The sequence below is a fragment of the Pelodiscus sinensis genome, chromosome 27, assembly GCF_049634645.1.
Source record: "Pelodiscus sinensis isolate JC-2024 chromosome 27, ASM4963464v1, whole genome shotgun sequence".
NCBI lineage: Eukaryota > Metazoa > Chordata > Testudines > Trionychidae > Pelodiscus > Pelodiscus sinensis.
Window position 1 is genome coordinate 13,438,515 of NC_134737.1, and position 27,712 is coordinate 13,466,226.

The 27,712-nt window shown below is 59.5% G+C and overlaps 1 protein-coding gene across 2 annotated transcripts; it reads right to left on the reverse strand.

Annotated features, from left to right (window-relative positions):
- Nucleotides 1-3,317: 3,317 nt before the first annotated feature.
- On the reverse strand, nucleotides 3,318-25,912 carry CSRP1 (cysteine and glycine rich protein 1). Of its 2 annotated transcripts, none has more exons than XM_075910231.1 (6): nucleotides 25,759-25,912; nucleotides 13,321-13,433; nucleotides 9,395-9,563; nucleotides 8,005-8,134; nucleotides 6,531-6,624; nucleotides 3,318-4,476 (listed from the first exon to the last, which is right to left on the reverse strand). In XM_075910231.1, exons 2-6 carry the CDS (start codon nucleotides 13,430-13,432, stop codon nucleotides 4,400-4,402), a joined length of 582 nt encoding a protein of 193 aa, XP_075766346.1. In that variant the 5' UTR covers nucleotide 13,433; nucleotides 25,759-25,912; the 3' UTR covers nucleotides 3,318-4,399. The 2 variants fall into 2 exon arrangements, with proteins under 2 accessions (XP_075766346.1, XP_075766347.1); XM_075910232.1 differs by lacking the exon at nucleotides 25,759-25,912 and adding an exon at nucleotides 21,388-21,546.
- Between the last annotated feature and the right edge of the window lie 1,800 nt (nucleotides 25,913-27,712).

Below are 27,712 nucleotides of genomic sequence, written 5' to 3' on the forward strand. Positions count from 1 at the left end.
GATCCCATCGACGTGTTTTGTTGGTCTATAAAGTGCGACCAGACCATTTGCTTGCTGGTTTTTTCTGGAACAGACGAACTCGGCTACCCCCTGAAGCGCTCGTTTTGATAGAAAGCTTATTTGAACCCTCCGTTGTAAATCCCCTTGGGAAAAGGCACCAGCAAAACAAACAGCAAGTTTGAAGGGAAGTAAACGGGTCCCATTGGAGAGCAGCCAAGACTATAATTAAGATTCAAAAAAGAGCTGGATAAATGCATGGAGGACGGGTCCATCCGTGGCTACTAGCCAGGCTGGGCAGGGAGGGGGTCCCCGGCCTCTGTTTGCCAGGGGCTGGGAATGGGGGACAGAGGAGCGATCACTTGATGATTCCCTGTTCGGTTCCCTCCTCTGGGGCACCTGGCAGTGGCCGCTGGGGGCAGCACAGACCTTCGGGCTGACCCCGTCTGGCCGTTCTTGTGTTCTTTTGTTGGACCAGTGTCTGCTGGCGCGAGAGCCGGGTTTCCGGGCGTCCCTGAGCTCGCCTTCAGGAGGGAGAACTCTGAAAACTCCAGGCTGGTCTCACTCACCCAGAGAAGCGGGTCCAGTACAAGCTACCACCTCCCCCACCTGGGCTCTCGCATGCCCTGGGGCCGACACTGCACACTGCAAGGCAGGATCCACACGACCAGCCCACACTGACCATCACACCCGGGCGCTATTTTCAGAGTTCACATTCCTCACATAACGTCACCCTGCCACCGGGAAACTCGCACATACCAGCACCATGAGATCACTATTGGGGGGGGGGGGGAGGGACTGCTAGAAATTCCCAGCACAATAGGAGGGGTGTGGGAAGGTGGGTTCACACTGCGGGGGTGCACGCAGACCCCGAGTGTCAGGATGCTGCTAGCCACCAGGGCACCTGCAAACAGCTATACTAACAGCAGCAGCCACACGAGTGGTCCAGTGCGAGTCGCACGTCGGCAGGGCACTAATTCACAATCCCAGTGCAAAAGGGCCCAGGGATCAGGCCTTTAGTACCAGAATTTGTACTCCTGGAACAGTGGGAGAGAATTACAGAAGTCACAGTGGAAACGCCTCATCCAGATCCTGCCTCTACATTGATGGATGGAACCTCCATGAATTTATCTGGTGGGTTTTTTTTGGAACCCTGTTCAAGTCTTGGTCTTCACAACATCACTTGAACCAAGCCTGGTGCGGGCTCCTGTAAGGTCTGTGGTGGAAGTTTGATCACTGCCAGGCCTGCTGGGACGTGGGGGGCAAAAGGGAAAAATCCAAAGTGAAAACTTTGTCATAAAAATTCCCTTTTGTTAAAAAAGCCACATTGTGGGGAAAATGTGTCAACGACAAAACGATCGACATCCCAACTGTCTATGCTCAGGACCAGGGCTGTGAAAGGTTAATGGGGGAGGCTTACCAGTCCTGGTTAACCAGTGGGGCCTGCCTGCCTGCTGTGAATGGAGAAATTCACGAATACTTGGGACTGTGCAACCCGGCCCCCTCCTCTGCAAAAAGGGATTCCATGAACTGAGGGGCTCTTGCATGCGTCACTGCCCCCTGCTGGGGATAATACATATCACAGCTGAGATCTCAGGGGAGACTTTATGGTGATCATTAGCCCTCAAGGTGGCGAGAAGCAGCCAGAACCAAGCAGCTTGGGAAGAGCCACTCGCCCGCTGCGATGGGGATGTTATGGGGTATCCCCTGCCCCCCAGGCCAAGCCCTGGGTAACGGCAGAGGGCCAGGGGGCCGCCTGCACTCTGGAGCAATGCCCACGCACATACCAGCACCGTCCCAGCTGGGGGCTGGCTCATGCCAGCTTGCCCCCACATCAGCTGCTGCCAGCGTTCAGCCTCGGCTTCTTCCTTCCCAAATCTAGCTGGTCCTGGGCCTCAAATTCCCCTCTTGGCTTGCAGCGCTCTCCCCCCCCCATTACCCAACAGAGCAGGGCCCGTCAGGCAGTGACTTTACGGTGCCACCCAGTGTCACAAACCTAGAACTGTCTCATTGTCACCTTCGCTTCTCCCCCCCCCCCCCCCCCCCCCCGCTCCCTTCCCCAGCGCTGGAAGATTTCTGAGCCAGGAAATCCAGGCCACCGGCTCCGTGACCTGGGATTGGGGCGTGGCCGCCCTTGGCGGTTCCCAAGATGCAGCTGCCTGGCGCCCAGCATCCTGCCGGGGGTCCTGAGGAGACTGAGGCTGTGAGGTCACCACCTGGGAGCACCACGCTGGGATGGCCCAGCGCAGCGAGCGCCTCCCGACCCCAGCCCGGGGTGGTGCAGGCAGCCCCCCACGAGGCCCAGCCAGGATGAAATGCAGCAGGGAAGAGAGAGGAGAAGGAAAGGAGGGGAGCGTGCCGGGAGAGAAAGAGGCGGAGGGAGCTGGCTAAGGAAGCCACAGCAACCCGGGTATAGAGCCCTGGCCCTGGGATGTGAGCGCGAGCTTAGTCCACTGGCTAATTGGGACGCAGCTCTCTGGAAAGGTCAGAGCATCAGCACGGCCAGACGGGGTTGAGCAAAGCTCCAGCCAGCCCCGAGCCCTGTCTGCCGGCAGTGGCCAGCGCCAGGTGCCCCAGAGGGGGCGGGTACCACAGCACCTCATTCCGTGGCCCAGGCCCTGCTGTTCCATGCGAGCCCCTGGCAGTCACCTGGAGCCTGGGGCCCGACGGAGCTGGGGCCACGCCACAGGGGCACAAACAGCGATGCCTCCTGCCGCTGCCTCGGGGTGGGGGTCCCCAGTCAGGTCAGCATGGATCTGCCAGCCAGGAAGCCACACGCAGAGCCCCAAGTATAGTCTCTTGGGAGCATTGACCGAGTCCGTCACCGCTGGGCGGGGGGCAGCTCCCCACTGAGGCCCTTCCCCCCGCCGCAGAGTTTGGGGACTTCCCCACTTCGGGTGAGGTTACCCAACCAGGTCGCTCTGCTATAGCCACCCAGGCCGGACTCAGTGTCCGCGGGGGCGGGGGGAGGAATTTGGGCTCTAGGGCGAGATCCAACTCATGGCTCCCATGACCCGCCGGGTACAACCACCTTAGCACAGCATCCGGCCAGGGGCTGCCCCAGGCTGCCCCAGTAAGAGTCTAATGCTGCTGCCAGGAGGAAAAAACATGCCATGAGCTGCCTGTCCCGGCTTGACATCCCGCGGCCGACCCAGCGGGGGTGATGCTTGAACTCTCAGCCAGGTCTCCAAAAGCAGGAGCCGGTCCCCTTCCTTCCAGAGCTTCCTACAGGTCAGTCCCGCAGTAGCCAAAGAAGCCGGTCCTCTCTGGTGCGACTCAGCCCGTCCCTTGCTGCGGGGAAAAAGGAGACCGAGCGGAGGCCTCGTTCTAAGAGCTTTATTGAATACACAGTGGCGCTTGGACGCAACCCTTGCACGCGGCACAGACAGTAGAAATATTGCAGCCTACTGGGTCTCCTGCAGCGCGGGAAAGACCTGTGGGACCCTGGACATCTCCACTTCAGGAGGACACAGGAGAAATCCAAGCAGGGCTCTTTGGTCAGGTAAAACCCCGAAGGGAGGGAATTAGTGACATGTTAGGCTCTGTGCGCCCCCACGGTCTCTTCCTGGGTCAGGTTTTGCATCTTTCTCCAGTCTGCTCCAGGGATCGGGTGGCATCCCGGAAGGCACAGCCCCAACTAATGCCCCACAGCCCCTGAGACTGTTCGGGGGAAGGGGGGTTTGTTCACACTCTGCTGTCCCTGAGGGCAAAACTGGCCGTGGCTTGAAAACAAAAAAACCAACCAATCAAACTTACATACATTGCCCAGCAGACTTTGCAACCCAAACGCGGTGACATCAGCTGTGAAAGGAGCAGGAAACGGACCTCAGCGTTCCAGCTGACACCCACAAACCAACGGCATAAGCAGTGAAAAGCAGAGGGAGGTTGCTCCCGCGCTCTGGGGTAAAGCGGCTACGGTGCTGTTAGTAACAAGCTCCAATCGTTTGCCAGCTTTGATCGTTTGCGACGGAGCGAGACTGGTTTTCCTTCTCGCACGTCCCGGCCGATGGCTGCGTTCAGCGCCTCCCAGGCTGCAGAGAAGCGCCCAGCTCTCCCGGGGGAGCCCGCTGCCTACGGAGGGACACTGCCCGCCACGCGGAAAGTCTTCTGCGCGGGCGTGGAGGCCGTTTTGCCTGCGCTAGGGCCAGTCTCTCCTGAGCCAAAGCCCATGGCTGTCGCCATGGAGATTCCCGATGGGGCGGGTGAGCTTTGGGCCAGGAAGGCGGCAGCAGGCGGGCGGCGGGATAGCTAGAAGGAGCAGGAGTTTAGCAGGTAGTGACAAAGGCACGGGCAGCAGGACCGGGCTGTCTTGATCCATCCGTGAAGGTCAGTGTGGCCCGGCCCAGCGTCGGCGAAGCGCTCGGCACCACAGGGGACAGGCGGAGGCGCCCGTCCCGACGCCTCACTCGGAGTGGACGAGCGCGCCGGCTCCCTGCCCAAAGCCGAAGCCTTTGGGGCCGAAGTTCTTCGCGTAGCACCCTGCGGGAGGGGAGAAGCCAGGAGTGAGGACAATGCCAGGAAGGGAGGGGATATGGGTTTTACAGTGTGGGGTCCATGCTGAAATAGGCTCATTCCCAGAGTTCAAATCGGGCAGGCAGACTCAGGGTGAAGGGCCAAGCACAAGGAGACTACTCACACAGGGGAAACTGAGGCACAGGGCAGTAACCTGCCCAAGATCACACAGAGCTGGGACTAGACCCCAGGCTTCCTGGCTCCTCCCAGCCTGATTCCCTATCCACTGCAGCCCCGCCCCAGCCTGCTATTAGTTGCCGTTGGCAGCTGGGTGAGTGGGTTTAAAGTTCACCCCGGGTTAGAGTCTCACCTCGAGTGCTAGGGGCAGGCAAGAGTTCCCAACCGAACCCAAGAGAGGCTCCCAAAGAGCTCTCCCCTTTCTCCTTGGTCCCCCTCACAGGCTGGCCCTGCCCCGGGGACACCCCCGCAGGTTCCCTGCCCCTGAGCCGTGGGCGAGTTCCCGGGGCCATCGGCTGTCAGGACAGAGAGTTGGTGCAATGAACGGTGGACGGTCGCCCGCCCTAGAGACCGAGCGGCAGGGACCCAAGGCCAGGCAGCGGCAGGGCGAGCTCCTCCGTACGGGGCTGGTGCCGCACATGAGCCAACTCTGCAGCCAGGCTCACGCGGGCAGCCTGGCTGCCGGTTCCTGCACTTTGGGAGCAGCTGCAAAGGACCACGTGCTCCCCGGCACAACCGTGTCTCTCTCTAGGGCCATTCCAACAGCAGCCCCCACCACCTGCATTTCAATGGCAGCTACCCAAAGATCTGAGTAGGACCTACAACTGTTAGCATTGCATGTGCTGGTTTGGGGCCGGTGAGTCATTCCACCTGAAGAGAACCGCTCTCAGAGAGACATTATTAACAGTTCACTATCCTGCTGGAAGGGCATAACAAGTGGGGTTTTGCAGGGGTCTGTTTTGGGACTGGTTCTGTTCAATATCTTCATCAACCATTTAGATATTGGCACAGAGAGGACACTTACTAAGTTTGCAGATGATAAGTTTGGGAGGGGTTGCAAGTGCTTTGGAGGATGGGTCACAATTCAAAATGATCTGGACAAATTGGAGAAATGGCCTGAGGTCAATAGGATGAAGTTGAATAAGGACAAATGCAAAGGGCTCCACTTAGGAAGGAACAATCAGTTTCACGCATACAGAATGGGAAGCGACTGACTAGGAAGGAGTACGGCAGAAAGTCAGAGTGGACCCCAAGCTAAATAGGAGTCAACAGTGTGACGCTGTTGCAAAAAAAGCCAACATGATTCTGGGATGTATTAACAGGTGTGTTGTGACCAAGACACGAGGAGTCATTCTTCCGCTCTACTCTGCGCTGGTTAGGCCTCAGTTGGAGTGTCTGTATAATTTGTATAATTAATGAGGCTCCATTTTTGTGCAAAACCCCCTCTTGCGTAAGAGCCATTCTTCCACATTTTTTTCGGGAAGATCAGCTCTTGTGCAAGAGGGGAGTTTTGCAGAAAAACCTCTTGTGTAAAAATGGAGTTGCATTAATTAGGCAAATAAGGCATGGCAATATTCCATGCTTCGCCTCATTTGCATATTTTTGGCACAAGCCCGGCACAGCATAGACATAGCCTCAGGGTGGTGAAACACTGGAATAAGTTGCCTAGGGGGTAGTGGAATCTCCATCCCTGGGGATATGTAAGAGCAGGTTGGACAGACCCATCAGGGTTGGTCTAAAAAAAAACCCCAAAGGTCTGGTAGCACGTTATAAACTAACCAGACATGGAGATGGGATCACGAGCTTGAAAGCCTCTGATCTAATCTACATGTCTGGTTAGTTTGTGCTACTAACCTGGCTCCCCCCTGAGGGGATGGTCTAGATGGGTCCTGCCATGAGGGCAGGGGACTGGACTCGATGCCTCTCGAGGGCCCTTCCACATCTGTGATTCTCAGATTCCAAGATGCACACCTGCAGGAGCGTCTCCCCCGCCTTGCTCTGGACTCCCCCCCCCCCCCCCCCGGTCCCTGGGGTGCAGGCACTCCTGGCAGGGGGGTGCTCACCTTTGCAGTAGATTTCCCCGTCTTTGTCAGCCAGCGTGGTGGATTCCAGGCCTTTGCCGCACTTGGCGCACCGGAAGCAGGACTTGTGCCAGGACTGAGGGGAGAGGAGCGGGGAGTGGTCAGAGGGCCCGGGAGGCAGAGCAGGTGCCCAGCATCCACGGGAGCAGCCCCAGAGCCGAGGGAGACGCTGGACAGTGACGAGCCCCCAATCGGAGGCCCCGATCACGAGCCCCGAAGTGGATCAGCCCTGGCCAGACCAGCCAGGCCCATTAAAAGGAAGCTTGGAGGTAAGGCGAGCGGTGACTCTGTAATACCCTGGTCCTCCCAGTGTGGCTGTTTCTAGTGGCGCAGCGCCAGGCCGGCATCCCCAGCAGCAACCTGGCCAGCCAACACCAGTTCCCAGCCCCTGCTGAAAGAGGCTTGGAAGACAGAGCCGGGCATGAGCAGCCGCCTCGTCCACCCGTGCAAATCGGAGCTAAGTGGCTCATCAGAGCCAGGGCGAGGGAGACTCCAGAGGCTGTTCTAACCCAGCGCGTAGCCAGGTCTGCACCGAGCATAGAACATGCTGCTTTGGCCTGGGTTCCAAACCACCCGCCTGCCACAAGTTAGGGCTGGTCCCTGGAAGGAGCCACGGCAAATATTACCCAGCTGCTATGCAAGCCTGAAGCCAGCCAAACCGTGGTGATTCGCGCCCCCTACGGCTCTGGCGGCCCCTGGAACGATTTGTCTAGCGGGGGGCTTGGCAGCTGTTGCTAAAGGCACCAGGCCGACTCCTAAAAGCAGGCCCCTCCCCGCCGCTGCAGCAATCCCTAGCAGATGAGTCCCTTAGGCTGCAACTAGCAAGCGCTGCTCAGATGCGTACTCTCAGGTCTGTTCACACAGCGGGTTCTTATGGGGGGGTTTCCCCAAACTCCCTCCTGTCCACACGCAAACAGTTCCGTGGGGCTTTCCGCCTGGGCTAGCTGGCCCAACCCACTGCAGTGAGCACACAGGCAGACTGCCCTCCGCTGCCATCCCCCATTCCTCCTGGCCAGGACGGACAAGTTCTCATCACAGCTGAGCGCTGAGACGTTCAGAACACAGCCCCCGTGGCGCAGGGCAAGGGGGACCCCAGAGACGGCTTGGAGCCTTCCTCGCTCTGCCTCCCAAAGAGCCCAGGAGAGAGGTATCAGAGGGCACGGAGGTATCAGAGGGCTTAGGGGGGCAGCGCCTGGGTGAATCTGGCTGTGGAAGCCAGGTCCAGCCTTCCAGAGCCTAAGGGGAGAACGCCACCCATAGGGCCAGACTCCCAAGAGAGCTCCCTGCACACTGGGCGTTAGCTGAGCTCTGTAAATTCAGCCCCAGGTGTGCGTGCTGGACATCTGGCCCAAGGCAGCATCTGGGCTTGGCCCTGGACCCTGTCCCCTTGCAGAGTCAGGAACCCCCGGCCCCGCTCCCATTTCCCCCCCCCACCCCCACGGCACCGCTGCCTTACCTTCCCGGCGCCGATCACCTTCTCGGCAGCATACACTGCCTGCCCGCAGCGGGGACAGCCGTCGGCTCCGCCCACCTTCTGGGCCAGCTTGGAGGCATTGGGGTTGTTGGTGGGCCGGTGGGTCTGGCTCCTGTGGGATTCCAGGTTGGGACAGAGTTAGTTTCCAGATCTGTGTTACCTGCATTCGTTACCAGCAGCGGCAGACAGAGACGGGGGATTTCACACGCAGACAAGAGAGGAGGTCTCTGCTGCAGCCATTCCAGTGCCGCCCAGCTGATTAGCAGAGCCCCCATAGCCAGCAGCATGTTTTCCCATGGGTGGTGCGCATCTGCACAGGACTCAGTGCACAGAACAAAATTTATTCTGCTCATGGATGGAAAAAATGAGAGGGAACGTTTGGTATGGGGACGCATGCAGGAGCCGGCTCCATGAGGGTGAAAGTTCAAGACTCCCCCGCAATATTTTGTCAACATCCTTGCTGCGGTTTCCCTGAAGTTCCCATTTCCCGACCCACTGTGCAAGGAGCACGAGGCGAGCGCTGCACGGCCCCCAACGCGTGCTCGCACGAGGAGGTGCTGGAGTTAGTCAGCCCTGCAGCCTCTCGCCATGGGCACGTCATCAGGGTGGGAGACCAAGGAAGTGCAACGCGCCTTGCCCGAGGATGCTGCCGGGGAACCACCTGAGACTTCGGACCGGCGGAACGGCTGCCCTGTAACGCGTGTGCATGAACGCGGCTGCAGCTCATGCACACGGAGCCGCACCAGCCGTATTTGAGGCTGAGCACAGTAGTGAGGACGGCGTGTGGCAGGCATCACCATGGGACACCCAAGTGAGTCGGGCCCGGGGGAGGGGGTCAGGCAGCTTTGCCCAGTCTGCACTGAAGCCAAGCCCACACGTCTTCACGGCTAGCGCACATGTGTCGACACGCGCCGCGAGTCACGCCCAGGCCTGCAGCGTGCACATACCAGCAAACTGCCTGAACATCCAGCCACCCTCGGAAGGACCTAGCTAGGGGCCGAGCCAGGCGGCGCTGGCTCTTCAAGGAGGCTGCGTCCCTTTGGGGTGTGTCCTGACGAGGATGAGCTCTGCTGAGGTAATTCCAGCGCCTCTGGGATTTTACAGAGAGGCCCCCTCCCGACAGCAAGGCCACAGTGCACGTGCCCCTTTGCTCGGCATCGCTGGGGGACTTACTGCCCCAGACAGAGGACCAGGGTGCAGGTCGGGGCTGGCAAGGCCAGGAAGAGCCCGCTCGCCAAACTGAGGGTGCCGAGAAGTCAGGAGAGTGGAATAGAAAGACGCAGCCGAGCAGCCCAGCGCCCCCTCCTCCCCTCCCCGGGTTGGCCTCTGCCTCTTTCCCATTTACAGCTTCACAATGAAAGCTCCAACTCACTCTTCAGGTTTGATTCCCAGCGACTCCCCCTTGTCGGTGCTCAGGGTCCCGGCTCCCTGCCCATAGCCGTAGCCTTTGGGGCCGTACTTCTTGCCGTAGCAGGACTTGCAGTAGATCTCCTCCCCGTGCACGGCCACAGTGGTGCTATCCAGGTTCTTCTTACAGACCACTGCGGAGAAGCAAGGGGAGCGTCACCCTGGCCCACGGGACAGCAGTTTGTCTCAGCTCTCGCTTCTGAGCGGCCGGAACAGACCAGCGAGCGCAGGAAAACCAGGCCTCCCAGGACATGGATGTCTCAGAAGTCAAAGAGTCAGGAAATCCCCAGACGCCCCCTCCGTGAGAGCGGAGAGTGCACAACCCCCATGCAATACCCATTCTTACAGGGACACTGGAATGAGTTCAAAAGAAGCCAGATAAAAGCCAGGAGGTTTGGAGTGAAATTTACATGAATTACCAGGAGGTAATTACCAGGTGATGCTTAACAGATAACAGGTCACTGGCCCCCGGGAGCAGCCCCACTGGTCCACCCTGCCCCAGGAGGGGCCAGTAAGGTGGCTGGCATTGAACAGGACAGTCCGGTATTTTTGCCTCCTGTCCGGTAAAAAAATTCAGAAAATACCGGATGCCTAAAATGTCCAGTATCGTCTTATTTTTTCCCCGCCAGGAGGTGAAAATTCCAGGTGCTTACCAGGTTCCACAGGGGAGCTGTCCGGCCCGGCGCGGGGAGGCAAGATGGCAGGAGGCCGCCAGCAGCTATTAGGGCCAAAAAGCCGTTTCTTAAAGGGGCCACTTTTTTTTTTTTGCTCAACAACTTTGGTCTCCTCCCTTTTTTTTTTTTTTTAAATCAACAGAATTTTTTCCCGGTGTGTGTGTGTTTTTTTTGGGGAGCGGGGGGGTGTTTGATATTTTTTCTTAAACCATCTGGCCAGCAGAGGGAGCCTTGTGGGTTGGAGGATGTTCCAGCCGGACCCGGAGTGCTCCCTGACTCAAGATCCTGCTGAATCAGTTAACCCCTTAAACCCAACGTTTAACGGGTTCACTGATTAAAAGGAGTTTTACATCCCTAATTGCCAGAGGAGAAAGGGCAAGTTGGCAGATTGCTTTGCAGACCTGATCTGCACAGGTCTACGGGTTACCCGGGGATGTGGCAGGCAAGGCAGGCTGCTTGGAGGGTCAGCTATCCCACTTGAACCTAGCCTTCAATTCCATGGGAGGGCTGCAGAGAGTGGGCCGGCCAGGAGAGAGTCCAGCCCCCAAGCCAACCCTGACTGGAGCGTGTTCCTGCCAATCAAGAGAGTGGCAGCTTAGCGCTAGCCCAGAAGAGGCATCACATGCAGTACTCTGGGATGCTTAAACCAGGGGTGGGGAACCGCAGGCCTGGGGGCTGGATGAGGCCCCCAGCTTGCCTGGGTCGGGCCCCTGAGGCTCAGGGCTCCCCCTGCATTGGGGAGCCCATGCCGGCGCTCCAGCCCCCCTGCCATCATCCTGCCGGGCTGGAGCACACCAATCTACTAGCCTAGGCCCCCCAAGGCGCCAGTGTGTGCGGGGAATGGGGGTGGGTGGGTGCATCCTCCGCCTTCTCACTCAGGGCCCACCTCAGTGAAAGATTTTTTTTCGTTTTTGCTTCTCACTTGTGTGTGGCCCCCGACTGATTTTTCTGTGGCTCTGCAGCCCCCTCCCCCACCCAAAAAGGTTCCCCGCCCCTGGCTCAGACAAACTCTTCTCCAGTGACCTGCCAGCCCTGGAGCTGGGTCAGATAACCCAGACGGGGTGGGGAGGCTGGGGGGCGCGGGATCAGAGGTGGGGCAGCCTTTTGATGTGTCCCTACCTCTGGCGGGAAAGGAACAGAGAGGCCGACGGAGGGAGACAGCAGCGAGCCCAGCAAAAGCCAGACACAGGCATGTGACTGCCATAGACTCGATCCCCACCCCACCCATCTCCCTTAAATGTCATCAGGAAGCAGCGCCCGGCCGCCTGCTTGGCGCCTCGCCAGACGGAAAACGTCTTGCCCTTACACAAGGATTGGAGAATGCAAACAGCAAGCCGAGCGCTCCCCTCCGGACGCCGCAGCGGTGGCTCCGTGGGCCAGCGCTCTTCCCCTAAATATGGGCTCCTAACTCAGCCCTTCCCGGCCCCATGGCTAAATATGGTGCGTTTCCTGCTGGGCAGCTGCTCTCTGTGCTTGGAGAGCAGGAGAGGGAAAGGACAATTTTTGCCTTGTAGGGAGGGTTATGTCAGGAATTTTTGCTTCTGGTTAATAGCAGCCCCATCTCTCTGCGGCAGAACGGGGCTGGCGTGCAGAGCTGGTCTCCCACAGTTCAGCCAATCCCCACCAGCTGAGCAGTTTAATAAGAGATTGGGGTGTTCATCTACACTAAAATCTTGCACATCGTCATCTGCCAGGTCATGGGGGGAAAAGCATGCACCCAGCTAGCAATCCCCTGCTGGCAGCAGCCCCAGCGTAGACGCAGCTGGGAGACAGAAAAGTGCTTCTTGGCCACAGGCAACGTCCTTCGGAAAGTGGTGTGCAGAAAACACTCGCACGCTGGGCTCTGTAGTTCAGCTGTAGCCTGGCACTTGGGGGCGGCACAGACCAGGCTCACAGGCGTGCCCCAGTTCCTGTTTGGGGAGGCAGACACCGGAGCATACCTGGGGGTGGGAGCGGGGAATCTCGTGCTGTTGTATAATCGCCGGATCTTATAGCAACTCCTCCCATCCCCCACCAGCTGGGATTTCTGGGGAACGACGTTTCCTGGGACAGGACGTGGCAGCAGCAAAAAGCAGCTGCCTGGCCCCGCCCTGCGTTTCTCTGGGTACAGGTGATGCCCGCTCAGGTGGGAGCCAGCACAGCAGCTGTTCCCTGCCCAGCGCAGGGCAGTAGGTGGAGGCAGCTGTATGGATAGTTCCACACAAACCCTTCCCTCTTCCTCCTTAGGCAGCGCCCAGATGTGCACTCAGCACTGGCATTGCAATGGTGCATTGAGGCATCTGCATGATTTGGGGGGTGGGGTAGGGTCTCATTGAGAAGCACAGGGGGCAGGAGCTGTGTGGATGTTTTCCCAAAACACCCTGACTCTCAAACGACAGGGAGCTGCAGTCGGCTCCCATCCTGTCCGTCTGCTCCTGGGCTTGGGGTCGGGGGACTAGAACCCGCCATCCTATGCTCCGCAGACGAACACCCTATATGCTAAGCCATGCCAGGACAGCCCCCCTATCTTCAGGGTCCTGTTATCTTGCCTTTCCACTGCCGGAGCTGGCTCCAGTTCTGTCCGTCCGCTCCCGGGCTTGGGGGTCGGGGTCAGGCTCCCTGCCTGTCCTGGCACCGTAGACTGTGCTGTGCCCCAGAAGCAGATGGCAACAGGCCTGGCTCTAAGTGGCAGTGGGGAGCGCACAGGGCTCCGTGCCCTACCCCTAGTATTAGCTCCGCACTCCCATTGGCCGGGAAACTGCTGCCGGCTGCTTCTGGGGTACAGCATGGTCTACGGGGCCCCCCTTTGCACCTCTGACCAAGAGCCACTCGAGGTAAGCCACCCCTGACCCCCCCCAAAGCCAGAGCCCCCTCCTACGCCCCAAAGCTCCTCTCCTCAGCCCCACCCCGTCCTCAGCCCCCCACGCTAACCAAATTACATTGGGTCGTGGCATCAACAACTTTCTTCAACTAGGTCACAAGAAAACCAGTTTGACAGTCGCTGCTCAGACAGCCCCTAGCTCGGCCAGGATGCTGCGCACGGCTCCTCCCCCAGCCCGGAGGAGAGAGGCAGCATTCCTCCCCGCCCGCTGCAATTAGCCAAATGCCAGGCTGTGTATGTAGGGGGGGGGGGAAGGAATCCGGGGGCCTGTTTCCATCGCGGGCAGGCGCACGCAGGCCCGGGCGTTGTCATGGAAGCGGGAGGGCCAGGCCCCCGCGGGCGCCGCGCGGTACTCACGGCACAGGAAGCAGGACTTGTGGAAGCTGTTGCCTTCGCACTGCACCTCCTCGGCGAAGTACACGGCTTTCTGGCACACGCCGCATCTCTTCCCGCCGCCCCAGTTCGGCATCCTGTGGGGGAAAGCGAGGGGAGACAGCTGCACTCCCTGAAGACCGAGCAGGCGGCTGCTGCACGGCGCTACCGGACCCGTCCCAGGGCCATCTCAACAGGAGCGTGGGGGCCCCAAGCAAGAGCCCATGAGCGGCACCACCTCATGCAACGCAGACGGGAGCCGCCCGGGGTGCGTGTACCCCGACGTTGCTCTCCCTGACCCGCGAGGTTCCCACTTGCATCCCCGAGCTGTCTGGCCTGGGGCCCTGCGAACCCAGGGCACAGCCGCAAGCCCCACAATAAGGCAGCGGGGGGGATGCAGTTGGCACATGGGTCACGTGCTGGCTGCCCCAGTGGTGTTCCCAGCCGTTCCCCATCTGGGCCTAGAGCCGGCTCCCCCAGTCCCAGAAGGGGCCGGGGAAAGAGCAGGCCAGACTCCGGTGCCTGCCCTCCCTCCTAGCACTTCCATGGGGCGCACGAAGGGTTTTCACCTCGCCCACTTGGCGAAATGAGACACCTCCTCGCTGCTTGCCCAGAGGTGCAGGGATTTCCTCCGAGCCCTGGGCCCAGAGGGATTTTAGGGGAGAAAGAGAGTCTATGCGGGGTGATAAGTGGCAGGGATGCAGTTCATCAGTGTAGTTAGCCCCTGGCAGGCCGCCACTGCTTTGTGTCCCTGTCCACGCCACTTCCCACGGCTCCCATTGGCTGGGAACAGCGATCCGCAACCAAAGGGAGCTTCAAGCCGCCATGCCAGCAGAGGCGCCGGTACATAAAGCTCACGCTGGCGAACCCCATCCAGTCCATGGGCCATTTAGTACCCACCCCGATGCAGACTCCTGGGCCCCAGGTCTGTGTAAGGTGCCCATCGCCATGGCATCACCTCTGGACATGCAAATTTTGGTGCCCTCTGGACAGGACTGACCCTTCTCTGAACGGGACCCCGGGACAGGCAGGAATGACGGGAATCAGCAGAGCAAAGAGACCAGTAACAACCCCTACCAAAGGGTAAAGGAACAACCATGGGAGGGAAGTCTGCACAGGGTAGCTCTGAGTAGACTGCCAAAGCAACAGGCCTGGGGCAACAATCCTTGGAGTCCGGCTATCTGGGGTGTGGGGACTGTACAACCAACCTGAAAAATGTCACTAGATTCCCTTCCCCTCGGAACAGCCGTCCTACATCTCATAGACTCATAGACTTTAAGGTCAGAAGGGACCATTATGATCATCTAGTCTGACCCCCTGCACAGTGCAGGCCACAGAATCTCACCCACCCACTACTCACCTATATCTCAGATTTTGGGGTCCTCAAACGATGGTTTAAAGACCCCAAGATGCAGAGAATCCTCCTGCTAGTGACCCGTGCCCCATGCTACAGAGGAAGGCGAAAAACCTCCAGGGTCTCTGCCAATCTACCCTGGAGGAAAATTCCTTCCCGACCCCAAATATGGCGATCAGCTAAACCCTGAGCATGTGGGACCCCAAATTAAGGCAAGAGACAACCTCGGCAACTGGGCCAGATATATCCCGACTCTGCAGTTCTCCCCACGCCCCAACTGCACCCCCATTCGAGTACGCCACCCCCTCGGATTATCTGCCCACATGGCCCCCCTGGTCCTGGCACATTAAGAGTTCTAGCCTAGATCCAACCCCAGAGAGACTCAAGGAAGCCCAAGACACCTGGAGACACGCCTACCCAGCTGACAAATGTCACAAATGATTTAATTGCCCTGTCTAGGCCAGCTCTGAAATCCTCAGTTGGCTGTAGAGGGTGGCAAGTGGGACTTCCCATGGGATCTCCAATCTCCTCTACCCTGGAAACTCAGTGCCAAGAAGCTGTCGGAATGGGACCAGGAATTTGTGGTCCTTCACTTGCAATCCCAAATTGTAAGAGGTGCTGAGTCATCAGTCAGAACCAGGCCCAAGGACAGTATGAGACTTAATCCATCATCGACACTGGTGCTTCCGTGCATTGCAGGCACCAACAGCCCTCGCTAAGCCCATCTCATCCTCCGTCCCGCCAGCCCTGTGGCATGGGGCGGCAGAGCGCCGGGGGGCAGCGTGTGCTTGGTGCCGTACAGTCAGGGAGAGAGAGTACTCCAATGACCACGCACCCCTGCGGGAACACAGCCGCGTGCTCTTTGGCTCAACCTCCGTGAACGCAGCAGGGCAAGTTCCCGAGGGACCCAAGCGTTTGCCCAGACTGACGCCACCCAGCAGCTCAGAGGGGCTAACCACCCCGGCCAGTTTTCATACGAGAGCTATGACGGCGAGGAAGCTTGGTCCGGGGGTTTGCGGGAAGTTAGAGGAGGGGGATGGGGATTATTCCTCACACTCTCTGCCTTTCTTCCACTATTTGATCTGAGGAAGTGGGTCTGGCCCACGAAAGCTCATCATCTAATAAACCATCTTGTTAGTCTTTAAAGTGCTACATTGTCCTGCATTTTGCTTCAACTAACTTCCTATGTAATCTAAGGCAAGCTGTAGTCTCCCTATGCCTCAGTTTACTCGTCTGTACAACGGGATAATAGCTCTGCCCCTCCCCACAGGTGGCTGTAGTGTCGCCGTAGCCTGTGGGACAGAGTGGAGCCCAGCGCTGCGGGAGCAGGGACCGGCATAGGGCAAGGTTCACGCCCCGGTAGCGCAGTGAAGAGAGTTGGGCACAGAATCAGCCTGCAGCTAGGCCATGCCCCCGCGAGCAGTTCCTCAGCCTCGCTGTTGAACACTCCAAACGCAAAATGGCCTGGAGAGGCCTGCCTGGATTGCAGGGGGAAATCCCCAGGCTGGGGGCCTGCCCCATGGCTCTAAGGGCCTCCAGGCACTTAGAAGATTAACTCCAGTAGCCTGCGGCTCACGGCTCCACCCCAGGGCCCCGCAGGCTGGGTTTTGTGCATTTTCCTTTCGGCTGCCGCCAGCCGCTGCCAAATCCCTCCCTTTCAGCCTGGTCAAGGGCCCTGGATTGCCTTAAAAGGCCTGTTTGTCAGAATCTAATTTCACTGGGCTGCGGGGGAGTGGAGCGACTCCCTGGAGGACAAAGCCAATAGCAGCCTGCCAGCCAGCCCCAGACGCAGCCCCAGGGTGACTCTGAGAACACTGCTTCTGTAGTTAGAACAGAGCTTCGCCAACCCTTGCAGCATGATCCTAAGCATTTGCCCATCCCCCGTTTTCCGATACCAGCCTCCCCGGTTTCAGAGGAAACAGAGCGACTCGTCATCCCCCTACCCCACTGTCCATCCCCTACTACTACTAGGCAAATTCCATCTCTAGTAACCAGCCAGCTGCAGGCCACCCACAGATACACACAGCTGTTGTGCAGTGCTCTGGTGTATGCTGTGTTCAACCCCAGAGGCAGCTGCAACCAAAGCCACTGTCAGGCTGTCTGGCAGGGTTTGCTACAGCAGGCGCGGGACGCAGCGGAACGTTTTTCAGCAGCCTTTGTGAGAGAGGGGCTGGGACGAGCCTTGTTTGACACCAGTTGTCTGACACATTGACCGCGGCCGAAGAGCGGTCGCACGGCTTCTCCCAGCAAGACCACCCCCGAGATTTTCGCAGCGAAGACGGTATGAACCGATTCCCCAGTAAGCAGAGCAGCCTGTTCCCCTCCCAGAAACACACAGTTGTGGGGCCACTCACATAGGCGCAGGAACTAGGGGAGCGGGCGGGGCTGCAGCACCCTTGGGCTCTTGGCCGACTGCCCACGCTCCAGATGCCCCCTATGCACCAGGGGCTCTGCTCCCGCCCTCAGCTGGGTCAGAAAGCAGCAAGAGGGATCAGGGCTGGTAGGAGGAAAGGAGCGTGAATGGGTGTAGTCACTGGACACGGGAACGACCACATCCGATCGGGGGGCTGGCCAGCCCGGCTCAGTGTCCCATGTGACGGGGCCCCGTGCCAGCTGCTCCCGAGGAACATGCAGCCCCCTCGCATGCAGCTGACAGATGAGCGATCATCTATTGCTCTAAGGCATACCCTAACTTCTACCCACCCGCCACTGAATTAAGAGCAGGACGGGTTTGTAGCTCTTCCAAGCGTGTTCTCAAAGTTCGGAGAGGGAAGGGAGAGTCACGGGATTATCGGGTGCCCGTCGCAGGAACCCGCAGAGCAAAGGCTCCTCCGGCCATGCTGCGTGGGGGAGGGGTGGGACCGCCCCACGCTCAAAGAGGCGCGACGTGGCAGGGGGAGCAAAGCGAGTTGGGGCCTTTGTGCTGCCTGGGAATGTGCTGCAAGAGCAGCTCCCTGCCCAGCCCCGCCAGTCTCCCAGGCCACATTGCATGGAAGGGGGGAGGAGAAGAGGGGAGCGGGTGGAGAAGGATGGGGAGGGGCGGAGCAAAGGCAAAGGGGGCGGAGCTCGAGCAGGTAGGTCATGTGGCCAATGCCCCTTTCCCCAGTCACATGTAGCCACATCTTAAATCTGTCTGGAGGAGTGGAGCCCTCCTGTTCGCTCTCCCGTGGCTTTGTGCAAATAGGCCTGGTGAGGTAGCATTTCAGCCTGGTGCTCTCACCTGCTACTGGAATACGCAAGGAGATGCCCAGGGCCAGCCTTTCAGCAGGGACAAAGGAGCACCCAGCAGTGGCCAGCCAGGCATGAATGGCCCATCAAGACCTGCCCTGCTATCCCAGAGAAACAAGCCTCTTTCTAGCCACTGGGAGCAGGTACAAGAAGAGACCATGACTGTCCTACATTGGCCTCGCTCCTCCCCCAACTCAGTACCTGGGAGAACAGCTGGACCCCAAAGACTTTGAACTGGAGGAGTTTGGTCTCAGCTGGAAGGGGCCCAGTCCCTGCACATGCACAGAGGCACTGTAAGCCGTGTGTATCAGCTGTTAGGGTGCGAGATTATTTGATTCAAATTTGGCTGACTGGGAGTTAGATTTTAGACTGCAAATAGAGTCGTGTTTCCCAGGTAACCAGCGTGGCTCTCTATGCCTGCTACCTGCAAGTCACCTAGAATGGCTCTTCGAGGAGTTAATAAATCGGTTTGACACTTTGCCTATGTAACAGCCACCAGGTGGATTTGAACCTGTGACCTCTGAAGTGACCTCTACCCTCTGAGCTAAAGGCCAGCTGGCTCCCAGCCTGTGCTGTGGAGGTCTCTTGATCTTAACTGTTGCTGTGGTCTAGGTGCCACTGCATGGTAATCACACGAGGGGTACATCTAGACTACATGCCTCTGCTGACAGAGGCATGTAAACTAGGCTACCCGACATAGTCAATGAAGTGGGGATTTAAATATCCCTGGCTTCATTAAAATAAAAATGACCGCCGCGCAGTGCTGGCTCAGCTGTTCATCGGCACAGCACGGCCGTCAAGATGCAGATCGGTCGACAGGAGAAGCCTTTGTCCATCGCTCCCTTATGCCCCGTGGAATGAGGTTTACAGGAGCGGTCGACAAAGACTTCCCTTCTCAACCGATCTGCGTCTTGATCAGCTGAGCCGGCACAGCGCGACGTCCATTTTTATTTTAATGCACAAGGCACCGAGGTCTGCTCAAAGCACTGTGGGAATTTTACACCAGGGACTCTCCAGAGAGGCACTAACCTCACAAACCCACCATCAGAGGTTTTAGCTTTGAGGAATTGGCAGATTTCAGGCCTATGACACGGTCATAGGTTCGTGGACAAAGTCTGGCTTCCAAGGAACAAACGGCTGTAACCACACCAGGCCAACACGGACAAACAAGACAAAGAAGAGATGGAAACTTTCCAGGATTTAGCTCGAGGCAAAGGTCTTGTTTTCCTGGGCAGAGCACGAAGCAGGACCCCACATGCACGTTAGCCTAACGAATGTGTTCGCACTTTGGGCTAGAGTCTGGAACTGAGGGAGAGGGCTCTAGAGAGGGACCACAGGGGTACGATTTAAAGTCTGCCTAATTATTGGAAGAGGAAGTAGAACAGCACACGAATGAATTTTGCAGGGGATAAGTAATTGGCAGGAGCTGCAAGAACTAACGGGCTGGAGAGGTTAGACAGCTGGGCAGGAAAGGCAAGGGGAATCACTTTGCAAAGAGGCATCCAATCCCTGGAGGAAAGCCACAGGGACAGATTTTGGAGGGCTCACCGATGGCACTAGATTTTCAGGGGTGCTTTGCGCCTAGAGTTCTGCTGGCATTTAGCCGGGCGGGCCAAAGTCTCCGTACTTCCAGATTGCCTGTGAAGTGGTGATGGGAGAGGGGTCACACTGTCACTCTGAGTTGACAGCACTTCATGCCAGCTGTGCCCAGGTGTCAGTGCCTGCATGAGGACCGGTCCGGGGGGAACTTGCCAATGGAAGGAAGACCTTTGCGAAAGCAGAGGGTCCAAAGGAGACCGCGGGGCCAGGCCTCACGTGTACGCGTGCAAATCAGCGGGACTCGGTTGAGTCTGTGAAGATACAGGCGTGTCAGGCTGGGGTGGGAGAAACGAGAATCAGGCCTCCAGGCAGGCAGCACAACGGATGCAATCTGAGGCCAAAGTGGCATAGCTGCAGAGAGCAGCGCACGCGAGAGGCCTGGCAGTGAGCGTGGGAGTCAGAGCGGGCAGGATGAGCAGGGTCCATAGAGACCAGCAGCAGCCCCCGGCTAGTGCAGGATCCACGCATGGAGCTTGCCAGAGCACTTCGAGGCACTTGGCCTTCCAAGCAGAGCATCCCAAACCCACAGCGTCGAGCCGTATTCACCACCGGCTTTGTGACAGGCAGAGATTCACACCAGAGACCGGCCCAAGTCTGCTGCTTCCAGAGGGGGATGAGCCCACGTCTCTGAGCCAAGCACAAACACCAGCCCACAGTGCAGTAGCCCGGTTACCATACATGGCCATTCCTTAGAGCTAAAGGGCAGTGAAATTCCTGAGGAATGAGCTATTACAGCCGGGAGACAGCACCAACCCCCAGGCACTCCACAACGGGGCTGGCTTCAGGGGCTCCACCCAGACCCGGTTTGGATGGAAACATTGGACTTTTCCACTAAGTGAACAGTTGGTAGGAAATGTACGACCCCCAGGGAACGTCCAGGCGCTGGAGAGGCGGGAAGCAGCAAGAAAAGAGAAGCTATTCGGTTTGTCAGCAAAAAGTCAGGCAGGGAATTTCCCCCCATCCTTCCTTTTCTGACCCGCCCTATGTACGCAGGCCATTCGAGCACATCCCAGGCACCTTTTCCCAACAGAGCCAGCTCCAAGGCGCCGCTGTGCCCCCCCAAGAGAGGGAATCATGAAGCAGACCTGCCACTTCTGAGACTGTATTTGGTCCAGATGCTAGGACACCCTGGGGAGCTGGCAAGGAGAGGTACAAGCCTCCAGAGAACAGCTCCCCTTTGCAAGTAGGGAGACAAGCCACTCACCCAGCCCGTACCACATCTCTGTAACAGCATGCCCAGAGGGCAGAGGGAGGAGTATTTTGGCACCTTTTCAGGACTACCCTCCCAAGCTCAGAGCAGCTGCAGGCGCCAGGCTGTTCCTGGGAAGATGGAGCCCACAAACCGAGACACCCTCTCCCCAAACTCTGCCTGGGGAAAAAGACGTTGAAATGCCAGCCATCTAGTAACCAAAGATAGATGGGGCCTGGGACCGTATCTACAATCACCTTTGCCCTCCTGCATATCCCAGGGCTGGGTTTCTCATCAAGGAGTTGGCTCACTGGCCCTTGACCCTCAAGTTTTGAGCTGACTTCCAGCAAATACGTTTACACCTACTAGTCACTGTCCGTTGTGCCTTGCCCAGCTCTGGCGAATGCCCCGCCCGCAAGCTCTACTCTTAATCTGTGCAGCCATCTCTCTGGATTTCTTGCTTTAACAGAAAGTTGAAGCTCATTGCTTTGGGCCAAAACCTGAGCGGGTGCAACTGTAGTTATTCCCAGGACACAACCGAGTGCTGCTTGACACCGACGGACGATGTAACCCTCCAAGTCTATAGGGGCGTAACCTTTACCCAGACCAAAGAGACAAGTCATCTCTGCTCAGGGCTTCCCTTCCCCACAACCTTCTGCCAAATGGAAAGAGACGTTCTTACCTCCCTCCCGGGGGTTGTAACTCCTGATCGGGAAAGGCTCCGAGCGCCCCACACTAGGGAAGTTCTGCTGCAGTTTTCTCCTTCCTGCAAACTCACAATGTTGAACTCCACAGGCAATAGGTTGGGTTTCCCCATTAGGTATAAACACCCTGCCCCCCCTTCCGGGGTTCAGAGCGCAGGCGCATTTCTACTTCCCTCCTGGCAGGAAATTCGCTTAGGAGGAGGAGGAGGTCGGCCTGCTTTTCCTGTTTAAATGGCCGTGGATTCTTAGTCCTAGGCAAGAAGGGACAACTGGGACCATCTCATCTGACCTCCCTTACCACACGAGCCACAGAACGACCCCACCATAGCGGATCTCTTCGCAAATCATGCAGCCTTCATTAAAAAACAGCCAGTGACCGAGAGCCCACCCTGACCCTTACTAACACCTTCCAACAGGTAATGGCTCTCACCATTCAAAACTCACCCCTTGTATCCAGGCCTATTTCACCCAGGCCTCACACATCTCCCCCCAAAATATTTCGGAAAACAAGATTGTAGGATGCCTCAGTCACAGAGACCAGAGCTCGGGCCTGGGCCTTTATCCCAGAGGGTGCAGTGCACACTGGCAGAAGCAAAGCGTCTAAGAGCATTGGCAAGAAGTGTGACAATCCAGCACATTTCCAGATTTTGGCCACAGGTGAAACGAGCGTGGGAGATCTCAGTAAACGTGCACTGGGAGCTGTGCAGCAAAACCCCCTCCTAGGAGCTAGGCCAGGTCTGAGAAGGAAAGGTGATCTGGGGATGGGAGTGGGGATCAGCACTGCGAGGCATGGACAGGACTGTGGGAAGGGATGGTCCTGCCAGGTCAGGCTTGAGGGGCACTGGCAGAGCTAGGGTGCAGGAGGTGCGTTCACAGAGCTACGTGCGTACATAGGAAACTTGCACCAGACCAGACCGCACCATGCGCAGCTCCAGCCAGCAGCGTCGACCCTTCATTTCCGGGGGTGCTACGTTCACCATCAATACAGCAGTGCGCGTCTGTCATCCTGCCTACTTGGGGGCTAAGGCTTGAGCTCAGGGTTCGGGGCTGCGGTGGCTACACTGGCAGCCTGGCCCTTGGGTGGCAGACGGACCAGCTAGATAGACGTGTGAGGGGTCGAGCAGCCCAGTGCATGGCACGGCTCAGCCCCTGGCATTATGGAAATCCACGCACAGGACTTACATGTTGCCCCAGCACACGTGTGTGTGTGTGGCGGGGTCTTTGTACCTGCCAGCCAGTGAGGCTAATGGATTCTATTGAGGCCCACAGCTGTATCCTACCTTCCATGGCTGAACCACTCAAGAACCTGCCAGCACCAGAGCTTGGGGATTGGACAAGCGACTAGCAGGCTCCCCAGGCTGCTGTCTGCAGCCAGGGCAGGGCTGTTTAGATGGCACAGGCTATCCTCAAAAACCTGGGCTGGAAACAAAGTCCTGGACCAGCCTGAGGCCAGAGGAGACGCTCAGTTCTGAACCACTCCAGCTTTGGGGGTGGGGTAGGTCTGGCATCCCAGCCTACCCTGCTCCTAGACGTGTCCCGTCCCCCCGTCTTTGGGACATGGAGGGCAGAATGCCACCAGCCTGAAAGTCAGCTCTGAAGTCAGCACCTGCAAGCCACCATGACGTGCAGTGGCTCCAAATTCAGGGCACATGGGAGGGAGCAGGGATGCAGCTGGCTCTGGAGCAGCTCAAAGTTGCCCCGCCCTGGAGAACAGCCTCATTTGAGGACTTGGGACCAAATGGTCTCAGTAACTCCCTTGCTCAGCCAGACCCGTGCCCCTTGGTGCCAGCCTCCCCGTGCAGCGCAGCCCCACGTAGCAACACAGCCAGCCCCCCATGTCCCCAATCTGCACCCCCGCAGTAACACAGCCGGCCCCCCACCTCCCCAATCTGCACCCCCGCAGTAACACAGCCGGCCCCCCACCCCCCCAATCTGCACCCCCGCAGTAACACAGCCAGCCCCCCACCTCCCCAATCTGCACCCCCGCAGTAACACAGCCAGCTCCCCACCCCCACAATCTGCACCCCCGCAGTAACACAGCCAGCTCCCCATGTCCCCAATCTGCACCCCCGCAGTAACACAGCCGGCCCCCCACCTCCCCAATCTGCACCCCCGCAGTAACACAGCCGGCCCCCCACCCCCCCAATCTGCACCCCCGCAGTAACACAGCCGGCCCCCCACCTCCCCAATCTGCACCCCCGCAGTAACACAGCCAGCCCCCCACCTCCCCAATCTGCACCCCCGCAGTAACACAGCCAGCTCCCCACCCCCACAATCTGCACCCCCGCAGTAACACAGCCGGCCCCCCACCTCCCCAATCTGCACCCCCGCAGTAACACAGCCGGCCCCCCACCTCCCCAATCTGCATCCCCGCAGTAACACAGCCGGCCCCCCACCTCCCCAATCTGCACCCCCGCAGTAACACAGCCAGCTCCCCATGTCCCCAATCTGCACCCCCGCAGTAACACAGCCGGCCCCCCACCTCCCCAATCTGCATCCCCGCAGTAACACAGCCGGCCCCCCACCTCCCCAATCTGCACCCCCGCAGTAACACAGCCGGCCCCCCACCTCCCCAATCTGCATCCCCGCAGTAACACAGCCGGCCCCCCACCTCCCCAATCTGCATCCCCGCAGTAACACAGCCAGCTCCCCACCCCCACAATCTGCACCCCCGCAGTAACACAGCCGGCCCCCCACCTCCCCAATCTGCATCCCCGCAGTAACACAGCCGGCCCCCCACCTCCCCAATCTGCATCCCCGCAGTAACACAGCCAGCTCCCCACCCCCACAATCTGCACCCCCGCAGTAACACAGCCGGCCCCCCACCTCCCCAATCTGCACCCCCGCAGTAACACAGCCGGCCCCCCACCTCCCCAATCTGCATCCCCGCAGTAACACAGCCAGCTCCCCACCCCCACAATCTGCACCCCCGCAGTAACACAGCCGGCCCCCCACCTCCCCAATCTGCACCCCCGCAGTAACACAGCCGGCCCCCCACCTCCCCAATCTGCATCCCCGCAGTAACACAGCCGGCCCCCCACCTCCCCAATCTGCACCCCCGCAGTAACACAGCCGGCCCCCCACCTCCCCAATCTGCATCCCCGCAGTAACACAGCCAGCTCCCCACCCCCACAATCTGCACCCCCGCAGTAACACAGCCAGCCCCCCATGTCCCCAATCTGCACCCCCGCAGTAACACAGCCAGCTCCCCATGTCCCCAATCTGCACCCCCGCAGTAACACAGCCAGCTCCCCATGTCCCCAATCTGCACCCCCGCAGTAACACAGCCGGCCCCCCACCTCCCCAATCTGCACCCCCGCAGTAACACAGCCAGCTCCCCACCCCCACAATCTGCACCCCCGCAGTAACACAGCCAGCTCCCCACCCCCACAATCTGCACCCCCGCAGTAACACAGCCAGCCCCCCATGTCCCCAATCTGCACCCCTGCAGTAACACAGCCAGCTCCCCATGTCCCCAATCTGCACCCCCGCAGTAACACAGCCGGCCCCCCACCTCCCCAATCTGCACCCCCGCAGTAACACAGCCAGCTCCCCACCCCCACAATCTGCACCCCCGCAGTAACACAGCCAGCCCCCCATGTCCCCAATCTGCACCCCCGCAGTAACACAGCCAGCCCCCTACGTCCCCAATCTGCACCCCCGCAGTAACACAGCCGGCCCCCGGCACCCCACGTCCCCAATCTGCCCCCCTAGCAACACAGCCAGCCCCCCACCCCACAAGCTGCCCCCCAGTAACACAGCCGGCCCTCCACGTCCCCAATCTGCCCCCCAGTAACACAGCCGGCCCCCCACCCATAATCTGCCCCCCAGTAACACAGCCAGCCCCCCACCCCACAATCTGCCCCCCAGTAACACAGCCAGCCCCGCACCCCACAATCTGCCCCCCAGTAACACAGCCAGCCCCCCACCCCACAATCTGCCCCCCAGTAACACAGCCGGCCCCCCACCCCACAATCTGCCCCCCAGTAACACAGCCAGCCCCCCATGTCCCCAATCTGCCCCCCAGTAACACAGCCAGCCCCCCACCCCACAATCTGCCCCCCAGTAACACAGCCAGCCCCCCACCCCACAATCTGCCCCCCAGTAACACAGCCAGCCCCCCACGTCCCCAATCTGCCCCCAGTAACACAGCCGGCCCCCCACGTCCCCAATCTGCCCCCCAGTAACACAGCCGGCCCCCCCGGCCAGAGCACGAGGAAACCGGCCAGCTCCTCTCCGACTCAGCATTGACTAAGATGGTCTCGAGTCCGGAGCCGGCCGGGGTCTGCCCGCGCAGGGGCGGGGGGGCCCACGCGTGACCCGGGCAGAGACCCGCGCGGGGCACGTACCTGATGCTGGGCCGGGCTCCGGGCGCTGCGTGGCCGCTCCGCTGGGGCCGCTTTTGTCTCGCGCCGCGCACCCCGCCCCGAGGGGCTGATGTCACGCCGGGGAGGGAGGCAGCGCTGCCCGGCCCAGCCCAGCCCAGCCCCGGAGCCGCAGGGCAGCACCCGGCCAGGGCACGCTGCTCCCAGTGCCCCCCGAGCGCCCGGCCTCCCAGTCCTGCCCCAGCCCCTCGCTATCCCACGTGGGGCTCCCCTGGGACCCCCCAGTCCTGCACCAGCCCCCCCATCCCACGTGGGGCTCCCGAGATCCCCCAATCCTGCCCCAGCCCACGTGGGGATCCCCTGGAACTCCTCAATCCTGCTACAGTCCACCCCCCCATCCCACGTGGGGCTCCCCTGAGACCCCCCAGTCCCCCATCCCACGTGGGGCTCCCCTGAGACCCCCCAGTCCTGCCCCAGTCCCCCCATCCCACGTGGGGCTCCCCTGAGACGCCCCAGTCCTGCCCCAGTTCCCCCATCCCACGTGGGGCTCCCCTGACACCCCCCAGTCCTGCCCCAGTCCCCCCATCCCACGTGGGGCTCCCCTGAGACGCCCCAGTCCTGCCCCAGTTCCCCCATCCCACGTGGGGCTCCCCTGACACCCCCCAGTCCTGCCCCAGTCCCCCCATCCCACCTGGGGCTCCCCTGAGACGCCCCAGTCCTGCCCCAGTTCCCCCATCCCACGTGGGGCTCCCCTGAGACCCCCCAGTCCTGCCCCAGTCCCCCCCATCCCACGTGGGGCTCCCCTGAGACGCCCCAGTCCTGCCCCAGTTCCTCCATCCCACGTGGGGCTCCCCTGACACCCCCCAGTCCTGCCCCAGTCCCCCCATCCCACGTGGGGCTCCCCTGAGACCCCCCACTCCTGCCCCAGTCCCCCCCATCCCACGTGGGGCTCCCCTGAGACGCCCCAGTCCTGCCCCAGTTCCTCCATCCCACGTGGGGCTCCCCTGACACCCCCCAGTCCTGCCCCAGTCCCCCCATCCCACGTGGGGCTCCCCTGAGACCCCCCCACTCCTGCCCCAGTCCCCCCCATCCCACGTGGGGCTCCCGACACCCATCAATTTCAACCTGCAGCCCCCCTTGCTATTCCAGCTGTGCAAATGTGCCTCCTCTTCGACCCACAGCGCCCCCTGCTGTTAATCGGGGGCCTCTGCTGAACGAAGGCGGCACATCCCTGCATTCACAAGCTCCAGGGGGTAGCCCCGTTAAGTCTGTTACAGAGGAAAACAACAAATGGTAAAGTGCTACCAGACCATTTGTTTTCCCTGCCTTCACAGGCAATCACAGGAGCTAACCAGCACCTCCTTTAGTCCTGGCTGACAACACATTGGGGTTTACCATGTCGGTACGCACAGCAAGGGTGGGGAAGCTAGTCCGGCTAAGTGATGAACCCCGCTAGTTATCCATCTCAGAGTGAACCACAGTATAGGCTGATAAATAACATGTTCCCTTAACAGCCTTTTCAAATTAGCCCAGGCCCCCAGCAGCCCCCGTGCCTTACCTGCAGCGACAAGTTGCATGACAGGCCACTAGCTTATCAGCCGTCAGGAAATATTGAACAGCTACATCCACAGCTACACTGGATGGGGGGAAAGGCAGGAATATTCAGAGTCACCAGACCAGGCTGCTCTTTAGTCTCATTGAGTAGAGAGGAAGCAAAAGTAGAGGAATGGGGGGATTTGTCCAAAGTCACACAGCAAATCAGGGACCGAGCCAAGATTAGGACGTAAGCACGGCCAGGCTGGGTCAGACCAAAGGTCCATCCAGCCCACTGTCCTGTCTGCCCACTGTGGGCAGTGCCAGGTGTCCCAGAGGGAGTGACCAGAAGAGGGAATCATCACGTGACCCCTCCCTTGTCCCCCATTCCCAGCCTCTGACCCACAGAGGCTAGGGACCCCATCTCTGTCCATCCTGGCTAATA